The sequence below is a fragment of the Rhinolophus sinicus genome, linkage group LG01 (genome assembly GCF_036562045.2).
Source record: "Rhinolophus sinicus isolate RSC01 linkage group LG01, ASM3656204v1, whole genome shotgun sequence".
Classification (NCBI taxonomy): Eukaryota; Metazoa; Chordata; class Mammalia; order Chiroptera; family Rhinolophidae; genus Rhinolophus; species Rhinolophus sinicus.
Genome location: NC_133751.1, coordinates 181,184,407 through 181,205,061, shown reverse-complemented (window position 1 = coordinate 181,205,061; position 20,655 = coordinate 181,184,407). Strand labels below are relative to the sequence as shown.

At 35.0% G+C, this 20,655-nt stretch overlaps 1 protein-coding gene across 4 annotated transcripts in view; it reads right to left on the bottom strand.

Annotated features, from left to right (window-relative positions):
• Positions 1 to 20,655, bottom strand: part of CYP20A1 (cytochrome P450 family 20 subfamily A member 1) — a 59,865-nt gene that overhangs the window by 26,066 nt on the left and 13,144 nt on the right. For 2 of the 4 annotated variants that reach the window (XM_074340479.1, XM_074340472.1), the window contains exons 5-10: positions 16,477 to 16,515; positions 16,131 to 16,298; positions 8,045 to 8,123; positions 4,557 to 4,672; positions 3,708 to 3,762; positions 803 to 923 (exon numbers count right to left, since the gene is read on the bottom strand). In XM_074340479.1, the coding sequence (XP_074196580.1) occupies positions 803 to 923; positions 3,708 to 3,762; positions 4,557 to 4,672; positions 8,045 to 8,123; positions 16,131 to 16,298; positions 16,477 to 16,515 (578 nt within the window). The remainder of the gene's footprint in view (positions 1 to 802; positions 924 to 3,707; positions 3,763 to 4,556; positions 4,673 to 8,044; positions 8,124 to 16,130; positions 16,299 to 16,476; positions 16,516 to 20,655) is intronic. The other 2 variants (XM_019726861.2, XM_074340484.1) reach the window with 1 other exon arrangement.

Genomic DNA, 20,655 nt, shown 5'->3' with positions numbered 1-20,655 from the left:
TGATGAATTTTAGTAATTGTATACAATTGTATAACCACAACCACAAGCAAGACACAGAACAGCTCCCTCACCCTAAAACCTTTACTCTTACCCCTTTTTAGTTGATCCCGTCCACATTCCTGGCTCCAGACAAACACTGATCTGCTTTCTATCACAACAGTTTTGCCTTTTCTAGAATTTCACCTAAATGAAACTATACTGTAGGCAATCTTTGTGCTTGACTTCTTTTACTTAGCATAATGAGATTTATCTATGTTGTTGTGTGTATTGATCTTGTTACTTTTTATTACTTGGTAATATTCCATGGATATTACGCAATTTGTTTATTCACCAATTGATGGACATTGAGACTACTTCCAGCTTTTTGCTATTATAAATAATATTGCTATAAACATTTGCATACAGGTCTCTGTCTGGACATTTGTTTTCACTTCTCTTGGGTGAAAGCCTAGGAGCAGAATTGCTGGGTTATATGGTAAAGTGTATGTTTATAAGATTCTGCCACACTGTTTTCCTATAGGACTGTACCATTTTCCATTCCCACCATCAAGGTATGAATGTTCCACTTACTTGACATCACCGATACTATTTTATACAGGCAGGCTAATGTAAAGCTTTCCCAGAGTTACCTTATGGTTTTAAAAAGTAAATTAAATTATCCATTAAAGTCTGTTGGTAAACATTTTAAGTCCTATAAAGATCTATAGCTTTCCTAATGATTAGCATTAGCTTTAAATTAGATAGTGAAACCAGTTCAAAGTTACCATTAAATGGTGTCCTCTTCCTTTTATGGTATTCTTACCTGAGTTGCTCAATTTTCTCTGTAGTAACAGGACCCTTCCCAAAAACTTGGTCTATCTCTTGATACAGTTTTTTCTGCACTTCTTCAGAGGTGGTTAAAAAACAGATTGCCCAGGTGCACACTAAGTGAAAATTTATATTAATAAACAATGAAAATAGCTAATTCATAGTTTGGGTGCAGAATAAAAAACAACTTACAATTTTTTTTCGTATTTTCCTTTCTTTCTTACAGAAGATATATATATATGTATATATATATATATATATATATATATATATATATATATATATACTACCAAAAATATAAAACAAGGTTGTTCACAGGATTTGTGCTTCACTGAACAGAACATAAATATTTACAGAATGCTCCCCAAAAGAGATATTGCCATCTGGAAGATTTCTTTCTTAAAACTGACAAGTAATTAAAGCCATTTAATGCATTTACCTCAGGTAAAATAATGATGATAATAAATAAATCTCACATCTGGGGGAGTGTTAATGTTGATAACTTTGATAGATTGTCTGGTTCACTCAACCATATAAAATCAAAACCCTGATTTATTAGTTCACTCAGGAACCCTGATGAAATGATTCATACAACTCAAAGTAGCAGATTTACCTATAAATCAAGATTTAAAATTTTTACTTGCAATGGTAGATACTGGTAGATACCCTGGCTCAAGAACTGAAACTGGTTATTGCTTAGGACAGTGGTTCTCAAAAATCACCTGGGAGTGGTTGATGGCACAACCTCACATCCACAGATTCTGATTCAGTAGGTTTAGGGTGGGGTGCAGCATCTGCACTTCTAACAAGTACCACAATTATTTTGATGGACACCAAAATTGAAAAATCGTTAGCTTATGGCTTACTTTTGGTTAAAATTGCTTATGGATTATATTCATTATGGAAATTAAAAGGTAAGAAAATTACATAATGAACATAAAACAGAGAAAATAGAGTAGTTATATTTCCCTTAGTAATCCACTGGGATTACAACTACACAAAGAATAGAATCATCCAGACATATAGTACCTCTTTCCCTAAATTATGCTTGAGATGACTCTATCTACAGCTCTACTTTTTCTGTGTCAACTACTTCTTAAAATACGTTTACTAATTTCTACCTCTACTTACTATCTTTCCTGAGCTAAGGGCTGACTTAAATTTGTCTCAAAGTTACTTGTTTTTAATGTTTGCTTAATTTACATATTATCTAATTCCTATGCCTGAAAAAGACTTAATTCACTTTCTGCACTAAATATTATCAAATAAAATCTACAGGGACCTCATACTCAATTATTTTGATAATTTACTCACATCTAGAGTTCAAAAAAGACGTATGATGAGTAACTGCCTGTCCTTAACTTTTGCCTACGTATGCTTCTTTATTATGACTTTTGAGTGAACTGTATAATTTCTATTTCTATTTCACAAGTCACATGAAAACGTGTACAGTTTACAATGTGTATGTATGCAATTTTACAACAATGCACAGTAATATACAATATGGAAAGATTTAGCACAAAAAATTGAATTCAGTAGGCACTCGTATATCCTGCTTGACTATATCATCGCTTAAAATATAACTGCATAAGCTTAATAATCTCAAGCATTGGTTCTTTTATCGAACTATATTAAAAATAAATTATGACTGGGGATAGCTTAAAAATGTGATTTTTAAGCCACTGAACATTCTTTAATTACAATACTGAACCAAGACACAATTTTATAATTGAAAGATACCTTGGAGGTCATCTAGAGCTAAACCCTTATTTGAGAAAGGGAGAAAATGCAGAGGTAAGTATCTTGCTCTAGGCTAATAAATAGCAGAGGAAGAACTTTAGATAAGGTTTCCTGCCTATCTTGCCTCTCAAAAACTTCAGATGTGACTTAAAAAATAACCAACCCACATACAAAGAAATAGCAATACTCCGAAAATTCCCCCCCAAAAATGCAAATAAGATTAAAGTATTAACTCAAACTTGGAAATGATCACTTTCTGTGGTATCTAAAGCACAAATGATTCCGATTTTTTTGAAGGTCTTTAGCAAAAATATATTTTAATGTAATAAAATTTTAAAACGAGCATTTTTAAAAAAATTCAATGCATTATTTTTTGACACATGCTTACCTTAATTCCATTTCATCTATAATATCTGGACATCTCTGTCATTATCTGGACATTAGATGTCAAAAATTTTACAAAGAAAAAATATTTATGGGAAGTTTACATTTGTACTCATCGTTTATAAGAATATTTCCTTAAACAGAAGAGTTGTAAATGAAATCCTTCAAGGGAACGTAATTTTTTAGGTTTGAAACTGTTTTAATACTTTCTTTAGCATTTTATGTTTGTATATTTTGACAGATACACATAAACTTTTATAAATACTGTATGAACGACTGGTATACTGCTAAACTAAAAACCAATAATGCAACTTAAAACATATCACATATTTTAGAATTTTAAATAAAAATCACTTTCAATTCCACCAAAAGAGTTCTTTTAAATTGTGATTTCTGTGACCTATCTCTTCTGTTATTGGTAGACCTTAATAATAGCAGACTGGATTACAGTCAAAGTGAAAAGCCTCAGTAGGAAATTGAAAAGCTCACTGTTCCAGTTAGAAAGGTGTCAATAGCAGCTCATTTTAAAGGTACTAACTAGAATTCACAATCCATAAACTGTGTCAAAAATTTTATGGCAAGGTTCAGAGGTGGCATAGAACACCTGGGGTGAAAAATAAAGATACATGTGTGAATGAAGCCTTTCAAACAAGAATAAAAACAAAGAGGGAAGGGAAATTATAGAGGTCTTGTAAACAGCATTTTCTTTATTTCAGAATACCTTTACCCGTGTACATTTTGTAATCTAGCTCAAAAAAGAATCAATTTATACTTACATTTTGCAGTTATTATACAACTGGCCAGAGAAAATATCATGCTGTCTTCTAGGATCTAGGAAACAAAACCAAGTTTAGAAATAATGTAGGGATTTAGGTCAAGGAAAGGAAAACAGTATGTTATTTCTTTACGATGATTTCACTTAAAAAAAAAAAAAGAAATATATGTATACATATAAAAACCAAACCTAAATACTACATTGCCTTTTTGATGCAGTAAACATTTATCTGTAATATTAGTATCTCATGATACATTTTTGCAAACAAACTGGTTCGGTCCTCTCTTTCTAGTTTGGTCTGGTGCAGCAATGAAGCCTCTGGAACAATGAAGAATCAGACACTGTCCTTGGAGCCTGATTCAATTTCTACACCAATACACACCCAGAAAACCACTTCTGTCTAAGAGGACTTACACGTATAGAGTGGGGTTGAAGATTCTTACAATAAACGGGTGTGGCAATAATGGCTCCACACTTGTCCTTTGCCTGACAACTCCACAAACACAGTGGTGTGCTGGGGGTAATACACAGACACACTGGGAACAAGCCAAGCCACAGCTGATCATGCGGGCAGAGCAGCTTAATCGATACAGGCTTATATAAATCCTCCCATTTTAGGATCAGAGCAGTTGGCTCAATATTTGCTTACCCAAACATTAAATAACATATAGCCGCTTCAAAGAGTTAAATAATAGGAGACTAAATAGTTATACTATTTATAGATGATGTACAATAAAAGAGAAAAAAAACACTGAATTCTAGAAAGGCATCTGGATTAAAGTGAACAAAAAACACATTTTGTACATGTGTGATTATCTTTTATCTAATAAATATTTAATAATTATATCACCTGTTGGTCACTGAGGTTCCCCTGTACTAAGGAGTCAATAAAAATAGATTGACTGAAGTTCCTTCCTTTTCGTTCTTTTATCATTTTCTTTAAAATAGATTCCAGTTGCATAAGGGCTTAGAAAAGAAAAACAAAAAGATTTTAGAATATACGCACTTGTAAAAATTGAACTTTTTAAATATTTCTGTACAATGTTACTATTGCAAAATAAAATTTTCAAAGATAAGAGTAGTGACCAACAATTTTTAAAAAGCTAATTTATGTTTAAACTCTTCTACTCTTTTTTCCTTCTTTTTGCTAAATGTTACATGTATACAAAAGAGTACATAAACCACCTATGCATAATCTCAGGAATAATTATACAGAAAACACCCACAGTATCATCACCCAGGTCAAGAAGTAGAATAATGCCAACACCTTAGACGCCTCCACACACAAACACCCCCCGACCATCCACCTTCCTTCTAAATTCTATCCTCTTAACTTCATTCTTTTCCAAATCAGGCATCACTCCTTTATGGATAGAAACAGGTGTGAAATAACCAGAAAAGCAAATTTCTGAAATCTAAAAGATAATAAAATTATCCAAAGATTATTTCTCAGTCCCATCTTACTTGACCTATCATAGAATTTGATGATGTTGATCACTTACTCTCCAGGAAACACTTTTTCATTTTGTTCCAAAGATTCCACACTCTCCTGGACTTCACACTTTTCTCCCACTTTACTGCCTGCTCATTCTCATTCAGCTTTGCTGATCCCTTCTCATCGCTCAAATTTTTAAATTCTAGAATGTCCTGGTCAAGGCTTAAGTTTTTGGACTTCTTCTCTTTTTCTATTTACATTCATTAGCTTGGGGACCACCAGTCTCAAGGCTTTAAATACAATCTATGTACTTAACATTCCCAAATTTATATTTCCAGTCAGGGGACCTCTTTTCCCTAAACTCCACACTCATATATCTAATAACGCCCTTAGCATCTCAGTTGGATGTCTGAAGCATATTATACATAACATATCCAAAACTAAACTCTTGATCTTTCCCCACAAAAGTGGATCGTCCTACTCTTCCCCATCTTATTTTTTAATAACTTCATTTTCCAATTACTTAGATCTTAGTGTTTCCTCTCTTATACCCCACATCTAATCTGTCAGCCAATGTTGCTGGTTCTAGCTTCAAAATACAGAATTTTTCTCCCTTACTCTTTTTTTTTTTTCATTCTATATTTTCTGGGCCTGCACCCTAGTCCAAGCCACATTATTTCTCTTGCCTGGTTCATTGCAATAGCCCTCTAAGTAGTCTCCCTGCTTCTGCTCTGGACCCCTGTAACCTGTCAAAGCAGCCAGAGTGATCCTTTAAAACCATAACTCAGATCATAACTCTGCTCAAAATCTTCCAGTGCCTTCCTGTCTCATAGTAACAGCCTAGTCATACAATGATCTATAAGGCAGACAAAATATGTCCCTCTTCCCAATCTTTCTGGTCTCATCTCCTTCTATTCACTTCACTCCAGCCATATAGCTCCCTGTTATACATCAAATACAACAGAAAGAATCCCACTTCAAGGACTTTGCAATTACTTTTCCTCTACATGAGTATTCTTCCCTGGGGCATGAAGATGTCCACATGATCTGCAATGACTGGTTGCCTTATCTGTTGCAAGTGTTTGTTCAAGTCACCTAATCTTGGTAAGGCCTTTCCTAAGAAGCTTATTTAAAACTGTAACCTCCCCACCCCTAGCACTCCCTAGCCCCCGTCCTCATTTAGTTTTCTCCATACCACTTTTCATCTTTTAACACACTATTCAGTTTACTTATGATTATCATCTGCCTCTTCTCACTAGAATGTGCTGCCACAAAGACAGAAATTTTTGTTTTGTTTTTTGTTTATTGACATCGGCCAGCCACCCCCAAAAATACTAGGCCATTATAGATCTTCACTAAATATTTACAGAATTGAATAAACGTAATAACACAATATATTAAAATGAGAAATTATTAACACTGTATTATAGTGGTTCCCAAACTTTGCTACAAGCTAGAATCACCTAAGAAGCTTTAAAAAAAAAAAAATCGTAAAGCACAAGTCACACCTCATACCAATTTAGGACAGAAAGCCAGGCTTCAATATTTTTTAAAATATTCAATGTATAGCAAAGTTTTAGAATTATTACTGTACATTCTCAACCCTGCAAGTATATCAGAATAATCCAGGGAGCTTTTATTAAACTGAGGCCCAGGGCACCTCTATCCAGATTCTGAAAAAACTGATCTAGAGTGGGACCTGAGCTTCAGGATTTATTTGTTTTAAGTTCTCAAAGTGATTCTAATGTACAGACCAGAATGAGATTTACTCACTTAAACAAAGGAAGCACTGATCTGTTGTTAGATAATCTACTTAATATAAATTATTAATTTTTGTGTTATATTACTTGTGCCAATAGTTGTGAAATACATTTTTTATTAAGGAGAATTAATCCAAAAGCATCCATTAAGAATCAGAGCATCCATCAGAATGGTAATGAAAACCAGATAGCAGAAAATGTGTTAATTAAATTGGCTTTTCTAGATTTATGTTGGACATGAAGGGAATGACTAGAATGGTAAGCCCCATGAAGACAGAGATCTTTGTCTCCTATACACAGAATAGTGCCTAGTAAATATAGGCCTCAATAAATATTTGTTGAAAGAATCCAGCAAAGCAATACTATTATATATGGAAAATAATCCATTATTCCAATGCAGTTTACGTATTTATATATTTTAATTTACCCTGCCTATTTCCAAAAAAGGAATTGAAGCAGCTCAGAATAAACGTATTAAAGCATTACAATTACTAAATTACTGACAAAATATATAGAATTTAAAAAAAGGGAAAGAATAACTTTGGGGAGCCATCTAAAACTTAAAATTGCTATTTTCTATGTAGATTTCATAAAGTTATAACCAATGCCAAATAATTTTGAAAATATCTTTATTCAATTTGAATGGCAAGAATTTTTTATGTTGCTAATTTTTTACAAATATCTACACAAGATTTAATCATGTTGATATCGTTTCCTTAGCAATTCCTGTATTGTTGGACATTTAGATGGTTTCTGGTTTCCTACTTGCAGAAATAACATGAATAGAAATATTCATGAATGTTTTCTTCTTTGAGACAATTTCATCCATTATTTATGGCTCTTAATATGTACCATCAAACTGCCTTCCCAGTATTGTACCCGTACACTTTCCAGTAACCTATATAGGCTGTACCAGCTCTACAGCGTTCTCATTCTGCAGTGAGTGCTGGAGTTTAATTTACTAATACACTACTTTTTCCTCTTTTTTGTTTAAGAAAAACTTTCATTATAGTAAATGTAGGAAAAAAAGAAAGAAAAAATATATATGTATGACCTATAATCTTATGATTCAGAGATAAGCCTATTAAAATTGGGGCACATATCCTTTTGTCCTTATTAAAAATTAAAAATGGCAAAACTTACCATCTTCATATTGTCTTTTCCGAGTTGTACTTTTATCAAGTGATCCATCTAGAAAGCCTTTCCCAATCTCAGACCAAACCTGAAAATAGGAAAACATACCTATTATCTAATAAGTAGATTTTCTAAATACCACCAAGCAATCTAAGCAAATCTAAGCAAATCCAACAGATCTGATAATTAAGCTCCTACTTTAAGTGAACTGTATAGTCGTTTACTCGATAGTCTCTAAGTATGGTGTACAAATATATTTTAACAATTTCAGTCAAGGCACTTTCAAACTAATTATAAATGGAAAGTCAAAAGTTCCTTTTCTTTAAAAGAAGTAGGAATGGAGAGGAAACGAACATGGGCATAGAGTCAATACTCAATTTTTAATTATAATGGCACCAGTGGATAAATAGCAAACTCATTGGGGAATCCCAATTTTTACTTCACCTGCAATTATTAACGAGCATTAACTGAGATCCAGAAAAAGGTTAAAAATTAGTCTAAGGTTTGAAGTCTAAGGTTAAACAACAGAATAGGCTTCCAACAATTTCAAAATTGGGTAATTAGCCCCTGAAAAAACGTTAACTTGTTAATAATTCAAAATTTCTGAAATACGGGGAAAGAACACACCACTTATTAATCGATGCTAAATATCTGAAAAATTATTAAGAGTTAAGAGTCCTCAACTCTTACCTTACAAAGATATACCTTTCAGATTAAAGGTAAAAAAATTAAACTATTGTAAGTACTGTAAAAATGTATAGTAAATGTTTACATTAAGAATATCCTTAAGGAAAGAAAGGAGTTTCTTAGCATGACACAGAGCACAGGGCAACAATTCATAATGAAAAATTTGAATTCATTTAGTTACTCTATCCTGACAACAAAAAGCTAAACAGACTGAAAAATCAGCAACTCTTCATGAATTTGTAAGACAAGGGAGGACCCAGTGGAAACAGCCTCCAAAGACTGGAGAGATTAGTGAAAACAGGGAGTCCCATCTTACCAGAACAGACTCACAGCAGAAACCGCCTCAGGATAGGAAAACCAGAAGCATAATTGACAAACTGCTAGCAGTTCACTATACACAACTCTTGAGAGTTAAAAACTCCAGGGAGATCGAATCATAGGGGGTTGCCCTAAAATATTATGAGATTTATCTCCAGGAGCTCAACCAGGTTCCCATAGTAAATATTGGAGAAAAACCCCTTTGAGCTCCTAGCAAGAGGATTTGAAAAAGGAACCAATTTTAAATAAGCCAGAGCACTGTTCTTCTTAACAAGGCCTGCCCTCTGATGAAACTTTAATAGTTATAGCTTCTATAATAGTTATAAAGAAATTATAATAGTTATAACCTACCAAGTTTATCAGACCCTATCTGACTTGGGAAAGGGAAATACCCAACTCCAGTCGGGGCTAGCCTTCCACAGAGAAGGAGCATACCAAACTCCAGCCCATTCTAGCCATCGTGTCCCACCTAAGAGGAGAGGAAAAACGGAGACACGCTAGCGAAGTTCACAGTCCAGAGGCACAAGCTCACTAAAAGACTGAGATCTAATCATAGGACCATGGAATGCTTCCCATTTACCCACTCCTCACCACTACACTACTAAAGTCCTATTTACACCGGTTTCTTTTACCCAGTAATCACATCTGGCTATCAAGAAAAAAATTACAAGGCATACCAAAAGGTAAAAAACACAATTTGAAAAAATAGCAAGCATCAGAACCAGATATGGCAGGGATGTTGAAATTACCAGACCAGGAATTTTAAACAATGATTAATATGCTAAGGGCTCTAAAGGATCCTTAGGTAAAGAATAGAGAGCATACTAGAACAGATAGGCAATGTAAGCAGAGAGATAGAAATCCTAAGAAAGAACCAGAAAGAAATGCTACAAATCAGAAACACTAACAGGAATGAAGAATGCCTTATTAGTACACTGGTCACAGCTTAGAAATAGTCTCTGAGCTAGAGGATATATATCAATAGAATCCTTGAAAACAGTTTGTTACAAAATTACACATACTCTTACTATATGATCCAGAAATAGCAATCCTTGGTATTTAACCAAAAGAATTAGAAACCTAAGTCTATACAAAACCTGCACACAGATATTCACAGCAGCTTTATTCATAATTGCCAAACTTTGAAAGAAATCAAGATGTCTTCAGTAGGTGAATGGATAAACTGTGGTACATCCAGACAATGGGATATTACTCAGTGCTAAAAGAAATGAGCTATCAAGCCGTGAGAAGACATGGAGGAAGCTTAAATGCATATTACTAAGTAAAAGAAGCCAATCTAAGAAGGCTACGCACTGTATAATTCCAAATATATGACATTCTGGAAAAGGCAAAACTTTGGATAAATAAAAAGAACAGTGGTTGCCAGGAGTTGGGAGGGGAGGGAGGAGAGATGAATAGACTGAGCACTGAGGATTTTTAGGGCAGCAAAAATACTCTGTATGATATAATGATGGATATATGTCATTCATTTGTCCAAACCCATTGAATGTACAGTAACCAAGTGTGAATCCTTAGGTAAATGTTGGGTGACTATGATGTGTCATGTAGGTCCATCCTTCGGTAAAAAATGTATCATTCTGGTGAGTGATGTTGACAATGGGGCTACATGTAGAAGCGGAGGGTGTATGGGAAATCTCTGTACCTTCCTCTCAATTTCATTGTAAACCTAAAACTGCTATTAAAAAAAATAATAAAGTCTTTTTCAAAATAGCACTATAAAAGTAAAAGCAAATAAAACTGAGATAAAAATAAAATTCTTGCAAGTTATTAAGGGAAAAAAAAGAACATCAATAGAAATATGGGCAAAGTACACTGACTGAGAAGGCAGCCCACAAAAGAAGAAACACAAGTGTTCAACAAAAATATTAAACTATATTGCACCTCAAAAACAACAAAATAATTACAAATCTTAACCATGAAATGCCATTTTGACCTATTAGGCAAATATTGAAAGGAACAATGATTCTAATATTCTAATGTCAAAAGCACAAGGAAAGTGCACAGTAAATGCGGCTGGGGATTGGGACGTTTTTGGAGGGCAGTTCAGAAACACAGTACGCAACTGACTGTGAGGTACATTTCTTCACAGCCTAACATCTGTGACATCAGTTTGCATCTTAAACTGACGTCATCTCCCAACTGTTCTCAGCCACGTAGCAGGCATGATACAGGCATCATTGCCTCTGCATTCACAAATTGTTTATTATTCCTCTGACAAGACTGGACAACAGCAACTCCTTGGTATGTCAGATATTAAAATATCACTTGAAGGAAGATTTCAAGTCATGCTTACAGTCTGAAAACTTTCCTTTGACAACTAGTAATGCTAAGAATATACCAGATTCCTACCCAAACTGTATAATTTGAATCTACTCAAACCCAAATTGAGGGACATTCTACAAAATAAGTGGCTTGTACTTTAAAAAAATGTGTAGTTCAAGAAGCAGAAAAGGGGCGGCTGGATGGCTCAGTTGGTTGGAGCGTGAGCTCTGAACAACAGGGTTGCTGGTTCAGTTCCCACATGGGCCAGTGGGCTGCGCCCTGCACTGCTAGACTGAGGACAGGGAGCTGCCACTGAGGTGACGGAGGGCTGGCCGGAGGGCTGGCCGGATGGCTCAGCTGGTTAGAGCGTGAGCAATTTATGACAAGGTTACCAGTTCAGTTCCCGCATGGGATGGTGGGCTGTGCTCCCTGCAACTAAAAATTGAAAACGGCGACTGGACTTGGAGCTGAGCTGCGCCCTCCATGGCTGGATTGAAGGACAATGACTGATGGGTCCTGGAAAAACACACAGTTCCCCAATATTAGGGAGGGGGAGGGGGGAGGGGAGGGAGGGGAGGGGGAGGGGAGGGGAGGGAGAGGGGGGAGGGGAAGGGGAAGGGAAGGGAAGGAAAGGAAGTAAGAAAAGCAAGCAAAGCTGAGGAACTGTTCCACATTAAAGAGGTTTGACCACTAATAGTAAAGAAATTTGAATATGGGCTCTGGATGAGAGTATAGTATGTTAAATTTCCCAAGCTTGAAAACTATGTTGTCACTATATAAGAGAATATTCTTGTTTTTAGTGAACACAGGCTGAAGTATTTAGGAAAAAAGAGGTAAAATGTCTACTTTACTCTCAAATGGTTCAGGTGGTGGGGGAAGCAATAGAGACAGATAAAGAATGAATGACTGACAAAAGCAAATAGGGCAAAACGTAAACAACTGGTGAACTGGGTAAAGGATATATAGGAGTTCCTTGTACTACTTGCAAGTTTTCTGTAAGTTTGAAATTATTTCTACTTTGAAGTTATAAGAAAGAAAAAGGCAGAGTAAAAAAATACCAACATAAAAACATGCAAAATTGGTATCAGCAGCTTAGAAGAAACTCCTGGAAATAATAGTGGAGGTATCTTTTTAAAAATGCTGTCTTGTTAACGTGAAAAAAAAAATCACAAATCAATAACTGAGTCAAAAAGATTGTTCATTAAAATATGAAGACATTTTAGAAACTCCTTAACCAATTTATTTTGCCTGTGTACATAGACTAGTTTATTCAAGGAAGTAGAATTTAGAGTGATTTTTCCACTTTTATATTTACACTCCTGAATATGTGAATGTTTTATAAGAAATGTATACTTTTTAAATCATCAAATAGAAGTAATAAAACCATTTTTTAATTAAATTTATTGGGGTGACAATTGTTAATAAAACCATTTTAATGGGAGAAAAACCATAATACTAAATGACAAGGTGCTAAGCCACAGTTCCTAGTGATTTTTGTTTTAAACAAATTATCTTGATTATTTAACCTGTTTTTATAGATTTGAATAAAATAAGGAATGATTTCTCAGAGACCCAATATGCAGTAAATGACCTAAGTGTAATTTGAACCAAATAAATAAATGTTGAGATTGATAAAAAAAAAAAATGGAGTGAGAGTATTATTTACTATGGTTTCAAGAATGCCATACAGATGGCCAACAGACATGAAAAGATGCTCAACATCACTTGTGACCAGGGAAATAAAAATCAAAACCACCTCACACCTGTCAGAATGGTTATCATCAAAAAGTCAACAAGTAACAACAAGTAACAACAAGTAACACATCCTGGCCAGGATGTGGAGAAAAGGGAACCCTTATGCACTGTTGGTGAAATTGTAAATTGGTGCAGCCACTATGGAAAACAGTATAGAGAGGCAACCAACTGAAAGGGAGAAGAGTTTTGCAAACAGTGCCTCCGATAAGGGGCTAATATCCAAAATATACAAGGAACTCATGAAACTCAACAACAACAAAAAACAAACAACCCAGTTGAAAATTGGGTAGAGGACCTGAAGGGACATTTCTCCAAAGAGGACATACAAATGGCAAATAGACATACGAAAAAATGCTCATCACCACTAATCAGAGAAATGCAAATAAAAACCACAATGAGATATCACCTCACCCCAGTTAGAATGGCTATCATCAACAAGACAAATAGTAACAAGTGTTGGAGAGGCTGTGGAGAAAAAGGAACCCTCATACACTGTTGGGGGGAATGCAGATTGGTGCAGCCGTTATGGAAGGCAGTGTGGAGGTTCCTCAAAAAATTACGAATAGAATTACCATATGACCCAGCAATCGCTCTCCTGGATATCTACCCAAAAAATATGAAAACACTTATACATAAAGACACGTGTGCTCCAATGTTCACTGCAGCTTTGTTTACGGTGGCCAAGACATGGAAACAACCAAAATGTCCTTCGATAGATGAATGGATAAAGAAGTTGTGGTATATGTACACAATGGAATACTGTTTGGTGGTAAGATGATACAGGAACATTTGTGACAACATAGATGGATCTTGAGAGTATGATGCTAAGAGAAATAAGTCAGACAGAAAAAGCAGAGAACCATATGATTTCACTGATATGTGGTATATAAACCAAAAACAACAAAAGAACAAGACAAATAAATGAGAAACAAAAACTCATAGACACAGACAACAGTTTAGTGCTTACCAGAGGGTAAGGGGGAGGGGGGTGGGAGATGAGGATAAGGAGGATCAAATATATGGTGATGGAAGGAGAACTGACTCTGGGTGGTGAACACACAATGGGATTTATAGATGATGTAATACAGAACTGTACACCTGAAATCTATGTAATTTTACTAACAATTGTCTCCCCAATAAACTTTAAAATAAATAAATAAATAAATAAATAAATAAATAAATAAATAAATAAATAAGAAAACAGTATAGATATTCCCCAAGAAAATTGAAAATAGAAACTGCCATATGACTCACCAATTCCACTTCTGGGTACTTATTCAAAGAAAATTAGAACATTAATTTGAAACAGATATACGCATCCCTATATTCATTACACAGCACTACTGATAATAGCCAACATATGGAAGCAACCTAGGTGTCTATCGATAGATGATCAGATAAAGAAAATATGGTATATGTATGCAATAGAATACTATTCAGCAATAAAAACTAATGAAACCGGGCCAGCCTGGTGGCTCAGGCGGTTGGAGCTCCGTGCTCCTAACTCCGAAGGCTGCCGGTTCGATTCCCACATGGGCCAGTGGGCTCTCAACCACAAGGATGCCGGTTCAACTCCTCGAGTCCTGCAAGGGATGATGGGCTCTGTCCCCTGCAACTAGGATTGAACACGGCACCTTGAGCTGAGCTGCTGCTGAGCTCCCGGATGGCTCAGTTGGTTGCAGTGCATCTTCTCAATCACAAGGTTGCCAGTTCGACTCCCCCAAGGGATGGTGGGCTGTGCCCCCTGCAACTAGCAACGGCAACTGGACCTGGAGCTAAGCTGCGCCCTTCATGGCTAAGATTGAAAGGACAACAACTTGACTTGGAAAAAAGTCCTGGAAGTACACACTGTTCCCCAATAAAGTCCTGTTCCCTTTCCCCAATAAAATCTTAAAAAAAAAAAAGAAATGAGACCTTGCCATTTGCCACATGGATGGACCTAGAGGGTATTATACTAAGTGAAATAAGTCAGACAGAGAAAGACAAATAGTATGATTTCACTTATATGTAGAATCTAAAAAAAAAAAAAAAAAGGCAAAACAGAAACAGACCCATACATACAGAGAACAAAATGATGGTTGCCCAAGGGGAGCAGGGCAGGGATGTGTAAAAAAGGTGAAAGGGAATAAGAGATACAAACTTTCAGTTATAAAATAAATAAGCCATGGGGATGTACTGTACAGCACAGGGAATATGTCAATAATATTGTAATAACTTTGTACAGTGACAGATGGTTACTAGACTTACCATGGTGATCACATTCTAAGGTATATAAATGTCGAGTCACCATGCTATATACTTCAAACTAATAAAATATTCCATGTTAAATATTTTTTTAAATAGAGAATAAAAAATTTTTTTATGTTTTTTTTTAAATAGAGAACAATAAATTCCACATGTGAATCTAGAAAAGGCAAACAGTAAATCAACATTAGGCTGAATGAGCCTTTCTTCAAACCTTATTTCATTACTACAGAGGTTGCCAAAAAAATGTATATACATTTTAAGAAATGACAAAAACCATTAAAATTGTAATAGTCAATATATACAAGTCACATTTGACTTCTGCAATTACAAGAGGTACTCAAAGGGGTTACCATCAGCGTCCAGACACTTCTGATTACGGCGAACTACTGCTTGAGCAACATTGACCAAAGTGTCCACTTGTATACATTTTTTTGGCACCCCCCCAGCATTTTAATACTCCATTGGCTTTAACTTCTTTCTATATAGGACACATTCTACTTCTGTTAAATATAGTTTTTCTCTTTATTCTAGAATTCAGTGTTATTTAATAACATACAAGAACTTGTTGAGTATTAAAACTTCTTCAGTCATCTACTATTTAAATTTCAAAAGTAATTGCTTAAAAAGAGTAATTCTTAACTTTTTAAAAACCACAACAATTATCTCTGCTTACATTGTTGTTTTTTAGCCCAAAACAAAGAAATTCTATACTATAGAATCTTAAACCTTCTTAAGAGGCAAAGTCTGTGTTATTCAACTATCCAATTTGATGAAAGAATAATTTTAAATTTGATCCTGGACTTACTGTACCATGATTCTTCTGGAAGCGAATGACTTCCTGGTCATCTTCAAACGCACTACCCATGACCATCTGTGTGACAGACTTCATAGCAAAACCAAGCATATGCTGGCAAAGGGGAATATGCTGGGACTCTGGGTAGGAGAGCCATTTATCTAATAATTCTTCTGAAAGCTGAAAGAGAACAGAAGGCCACAATGATTTACTATTTCCTCTTGCTAAATCTTAGAAAAATTCAGCAAGTAGATCATTTCATTGAGGCTACAGCTCAACTGTGCAATCAAGGTAAGCATTCAGGTGATTACTTCATGTCAAGCTAACACTACTAGCACCGCCTATAATTATAACATACCCTCAATGGTTCAAGCTCAGATTCTGTCAAAGGGCTGATCTGCAAAACAAATAGAATGACAACCACAACAATAAAAACAAAATATAAATTAAAAGTTCAAAGGCTGGTAAAACCTTAAACCTAATGGAAATTAAGAGACTAAAATCTTAGTATCTAATTAAAAATAGTAAAGGTCCACCACAGAATGCTTGTGATATAGTAAACAATCAATAAATACATGAATATGTTAAAGTCTTAGATATGCTTTAGTAACAGAAAATTCTCAGTCTCTGTCATTTCTTCATCCAACAAGTATTTATCAAATCCCTTGTGGAATAAAAACAATGTGCAGGAAAAATATCAAAAGCTTTAGAGTCAGAAAAACTTTGGTTTTACTTCTTGTTCTGTCACTTAAAAGTAATGTGACTTTGAGCAATTTAACTTTTCCAAGGTTTGGGTGTCTCAACAATTAAAAGGGGATGACATCTCCTACCTTGAGTGGTTGATGTGATGGGGATAATTATACCCATGTCACATAATGTGTAAGGGTTTTGTGAGGTAATATATATATATAAAGTCCCTCTCATGTTAGGAACTCAAATTTAAGCTCTGTTCCCCTATTAACTCCATGAAAGTTTTGTCACAATATAAAGGATTAAAATTAATTTTCTGAGAAACAGAATAAATATTCAAAATGAAAAGATTAGCACTACACAGGTTTACACCTACTTAAAGTGAAGTATATGGAATATAACACCTTTTTTTGAAAAAGGGGAAAGGAAGCCTTAATGATTCCGCAGTACCAACATTAATGAATTGAGGCAGTTAATATACTTGAAAAGAACTCTGAGACTTGGATGAAGTTTGAAGGAAACAAGAAGATAATGATTAAACTAGAACATAACTATATAATTTTAAAAAATACTTTCATATTACTAACAAAATAATTCCACATATTTTAAAAGGCTATAACCCTGTAGTTGTTATAGAAACCACATAGTTTCCTTTATACTAAAAAGTAAAATGATTTTGGAAACAAACCATTAAAGCAAGGCTATTATTAGGTGAAAACAGAAGAGCCAATATAAATTTGTCTTATAGGTAATGATGCAAGTTCCAAATAGAAAGGTAAACACTGCGGTGGAAAAAAGCTTTCTTGTAGAAAAAAATAAAACATATTAATAGATGCAAGATAAATCCGTAAGATTTCCTTTTTCTAAACATCAGAATTTGTTCGTTTCAGAAAACATCATTTTTCTTAATAAGCATGGGATTTTTGCCTCAAAACAATTCTAGGAAAAGGACGTAACTTGCAACCATCCAGCTTCGTGCACACACGGGAAGCCCAACTGGTGTCAGTGTTCACCCACGTAGGTACTGAACTGCAACACTGTACCTTCTTCATCACTCAGTCTACTCCTTAACGTCTAATCCTACACAGGCCTTTTAAAATTGTCAGGCCCAACCCATGTGACACCCTCATGATTTACAGCCTTAGTGTTGAGATATTTGTTTGAATTTATTCCAAGCACCACAAGTCAATGCTGAGCCTTTACATTGACCCTTACCCTTAAAGTAGAATTTACTTGGGTATAAAGTGTGCATTTCATTGATTTATTTGTTCATTTAATTTTTACAAATTGTTACATTGTTGTCTCACCATTAAGTATGTGTCTTTTTTCCACCTATTTGAAATGCCACTCATTAAAGTGATTTACTAAACATTGAATTCCGGTATGAATTTGAAACTATTTCTTGACATTGTCTTCTTGATCAAGACACAAGCCATCATCATAATTTTGAAATTTTATTGTATCTTTATAATGTTTCCCATTACTATTCTCTCAAAATGCTCTGGATGAGAGACTGGTTTCCAGAATGGTGGAGTAAGGATCTTGGTGATCCCATTCTCCCTCTAAAACACTGAAAATATGTGCAAAATAACTAAACAACTAAAATCAACCATTTCGACACTTTGGCAATTAGCCAAAGCCCAATATCCACTGAGAAGTGTGTATCCAACAAAAACAACTGAACCTCAGTGAGACAGTGGGGTCTGTGATGTTGTAACTTAAGGTTATTTACATCTCCTTTCTCTCCTCACCTCAGTAGCATGGTAGCCAAAAGCCAACAGCACTGCAGACAACAGAGAGAACTGACACCTTTGGAACATCATTAAAAGCACCATCACCACTAGTCACCAAAATCATCACCCAAAACAGAAGAGTAGGTAATCCCTAGACCCTATCCCTCCCCAAAAGCAAGTATAATGAGCTCTCAAAAACTGTCAGAATCAACTTCTGAAAAACTCTGGAATACAGTAAAAAACACAACAACCAGGGGAAGGCATGGTGAAGAAAGCTGCTGCTGCTTTGTGTAAGAAAGCACTGTGGCATTTTAAACAACCTGCCTACCACGCCCACACCCCAGATAGGCAGCATCTATGAAAGCAGCAGCCCATACTCCTGGTGCATTTTGCTAGCAAGTAATACAGACATTATTCTCAAACAACTGTGGTTGTATCAACCTGTCTGGCAGCTCCCATCAAAGACTGATGCAAAGGCTTCCCTTTGTTTTGTCCAACTCTGAGCATTCGCAGAGCTAGGATAGGTTCCTGGGTGGCTTCTGCTAAAAACATCTAAAGGCACAGTACTGGCCATAACAGCTGGAGCAAGGCACAACATTTAGGACAAACAATAAACAGACCAAGAAGCCCAGAAAGGAAGAGGTTGCAAGAAGAGATAAATGTGGGAGGAAGAGCTTTCTAAAGCTTCTGCATATACCAGGGAAATTAAGAAAGCCATGCACATACCCAAGGTCAGGACACATGCTCCTAAAAGGCCTGAGAAGACTACGTTTTCATATCTGGCAGGTCTTCTAGCTCCATCCAAGTAGAAAGTAAAAGCTAAGGTAGAGTTGTATAAGGCCTGGGTAAGTGTTAAAGGAGGACCCCAATGCAAAACCAATCTGCAAATACTGTGAGAGTATTTTTTCATTTATATTTCTTCTTTTTTTCCTTTGTTGGTTCCAAGTGTGTAAGGTAAACCTGTGGAAATACCAGCTGACCATTAAACTATGACCATAAACTTTTGTTACTAATACTGTCCCTTGTATCACGTAACTGCAGTTATTTGCTCATGGCTTAATCCATTTGTTTTGTACAATACTCTATGAATCAATGCAAATATAAGTGATTCATGAAGGATTTTTCTCTAGGCACATATCTAGTACATCTGTTAGAGGATTATGGGAATCTCTTAGTTCATGAATCTTGACTAGATTATATTAGGTGGGAATTCTAACAATTTGTTGATGCGCTGTGTTTGATAGTTCAGTGTTACATATTGACTTATGGATAGAAATGTCCAATCTATAATAAATGCTTTCCTCCTAATAGACTTCTTTTTAGAATATCCTTTCCAATTTTGTCACGTGTGATACATGAACATTTACATGAAAGACAGAATTACCCTGTTGAATAATACGAATCTGTCTATGCTGGGATATTCTTTTACCAGCCATATTTACATGACATAAATTATACATATGGATATATATATATATATATATATATATATATATATACACACACACATATATATATATATATGATTTATAAACTGTAAAGACCAAAAAAATGTATGCTATCAATCTTATCATGTGTCTTGAATAAGGACAGATTATTCAGGACATATGATACACAATATAACTTACAGACTTCTTCAGGACTTTTACATTAAAATACCATGCTAATTTCAACTAATAAAAAATTATATTAAAGAAAAATAAGTCTTGAGTTAAAATCTACCTACAAGCAGACTTACAATTCAACAGATAAGATTTTGGAGTACATATCAGTTGTTCTAAAAGAACACAAGGTTTCTTTTTGAAAAAAGTCTTTAGGTAATTATTCAGTAATAATTGTGAAAATATTAGAATTTCAGAGAAGCATTTTCAGTTCTATCTTGCATCATGATAATATTGTGACTGCAATACTCAAAAAAGATTTAAACAGAAAAAAAAACTAGTTAAGCAAAACTACATGCCAGGGTAACAGAACCAAGCTATAGAGAAGCAATATGCCAGACCGACTGGCATCAAATCCTAGTCCTACTATTTACTTGGATAAGTTACTTAACTACTCTGTGCTTTAGTTTCTTCATCTGGGAAAAGAGAGAAATAACAATGTATATCTATAAA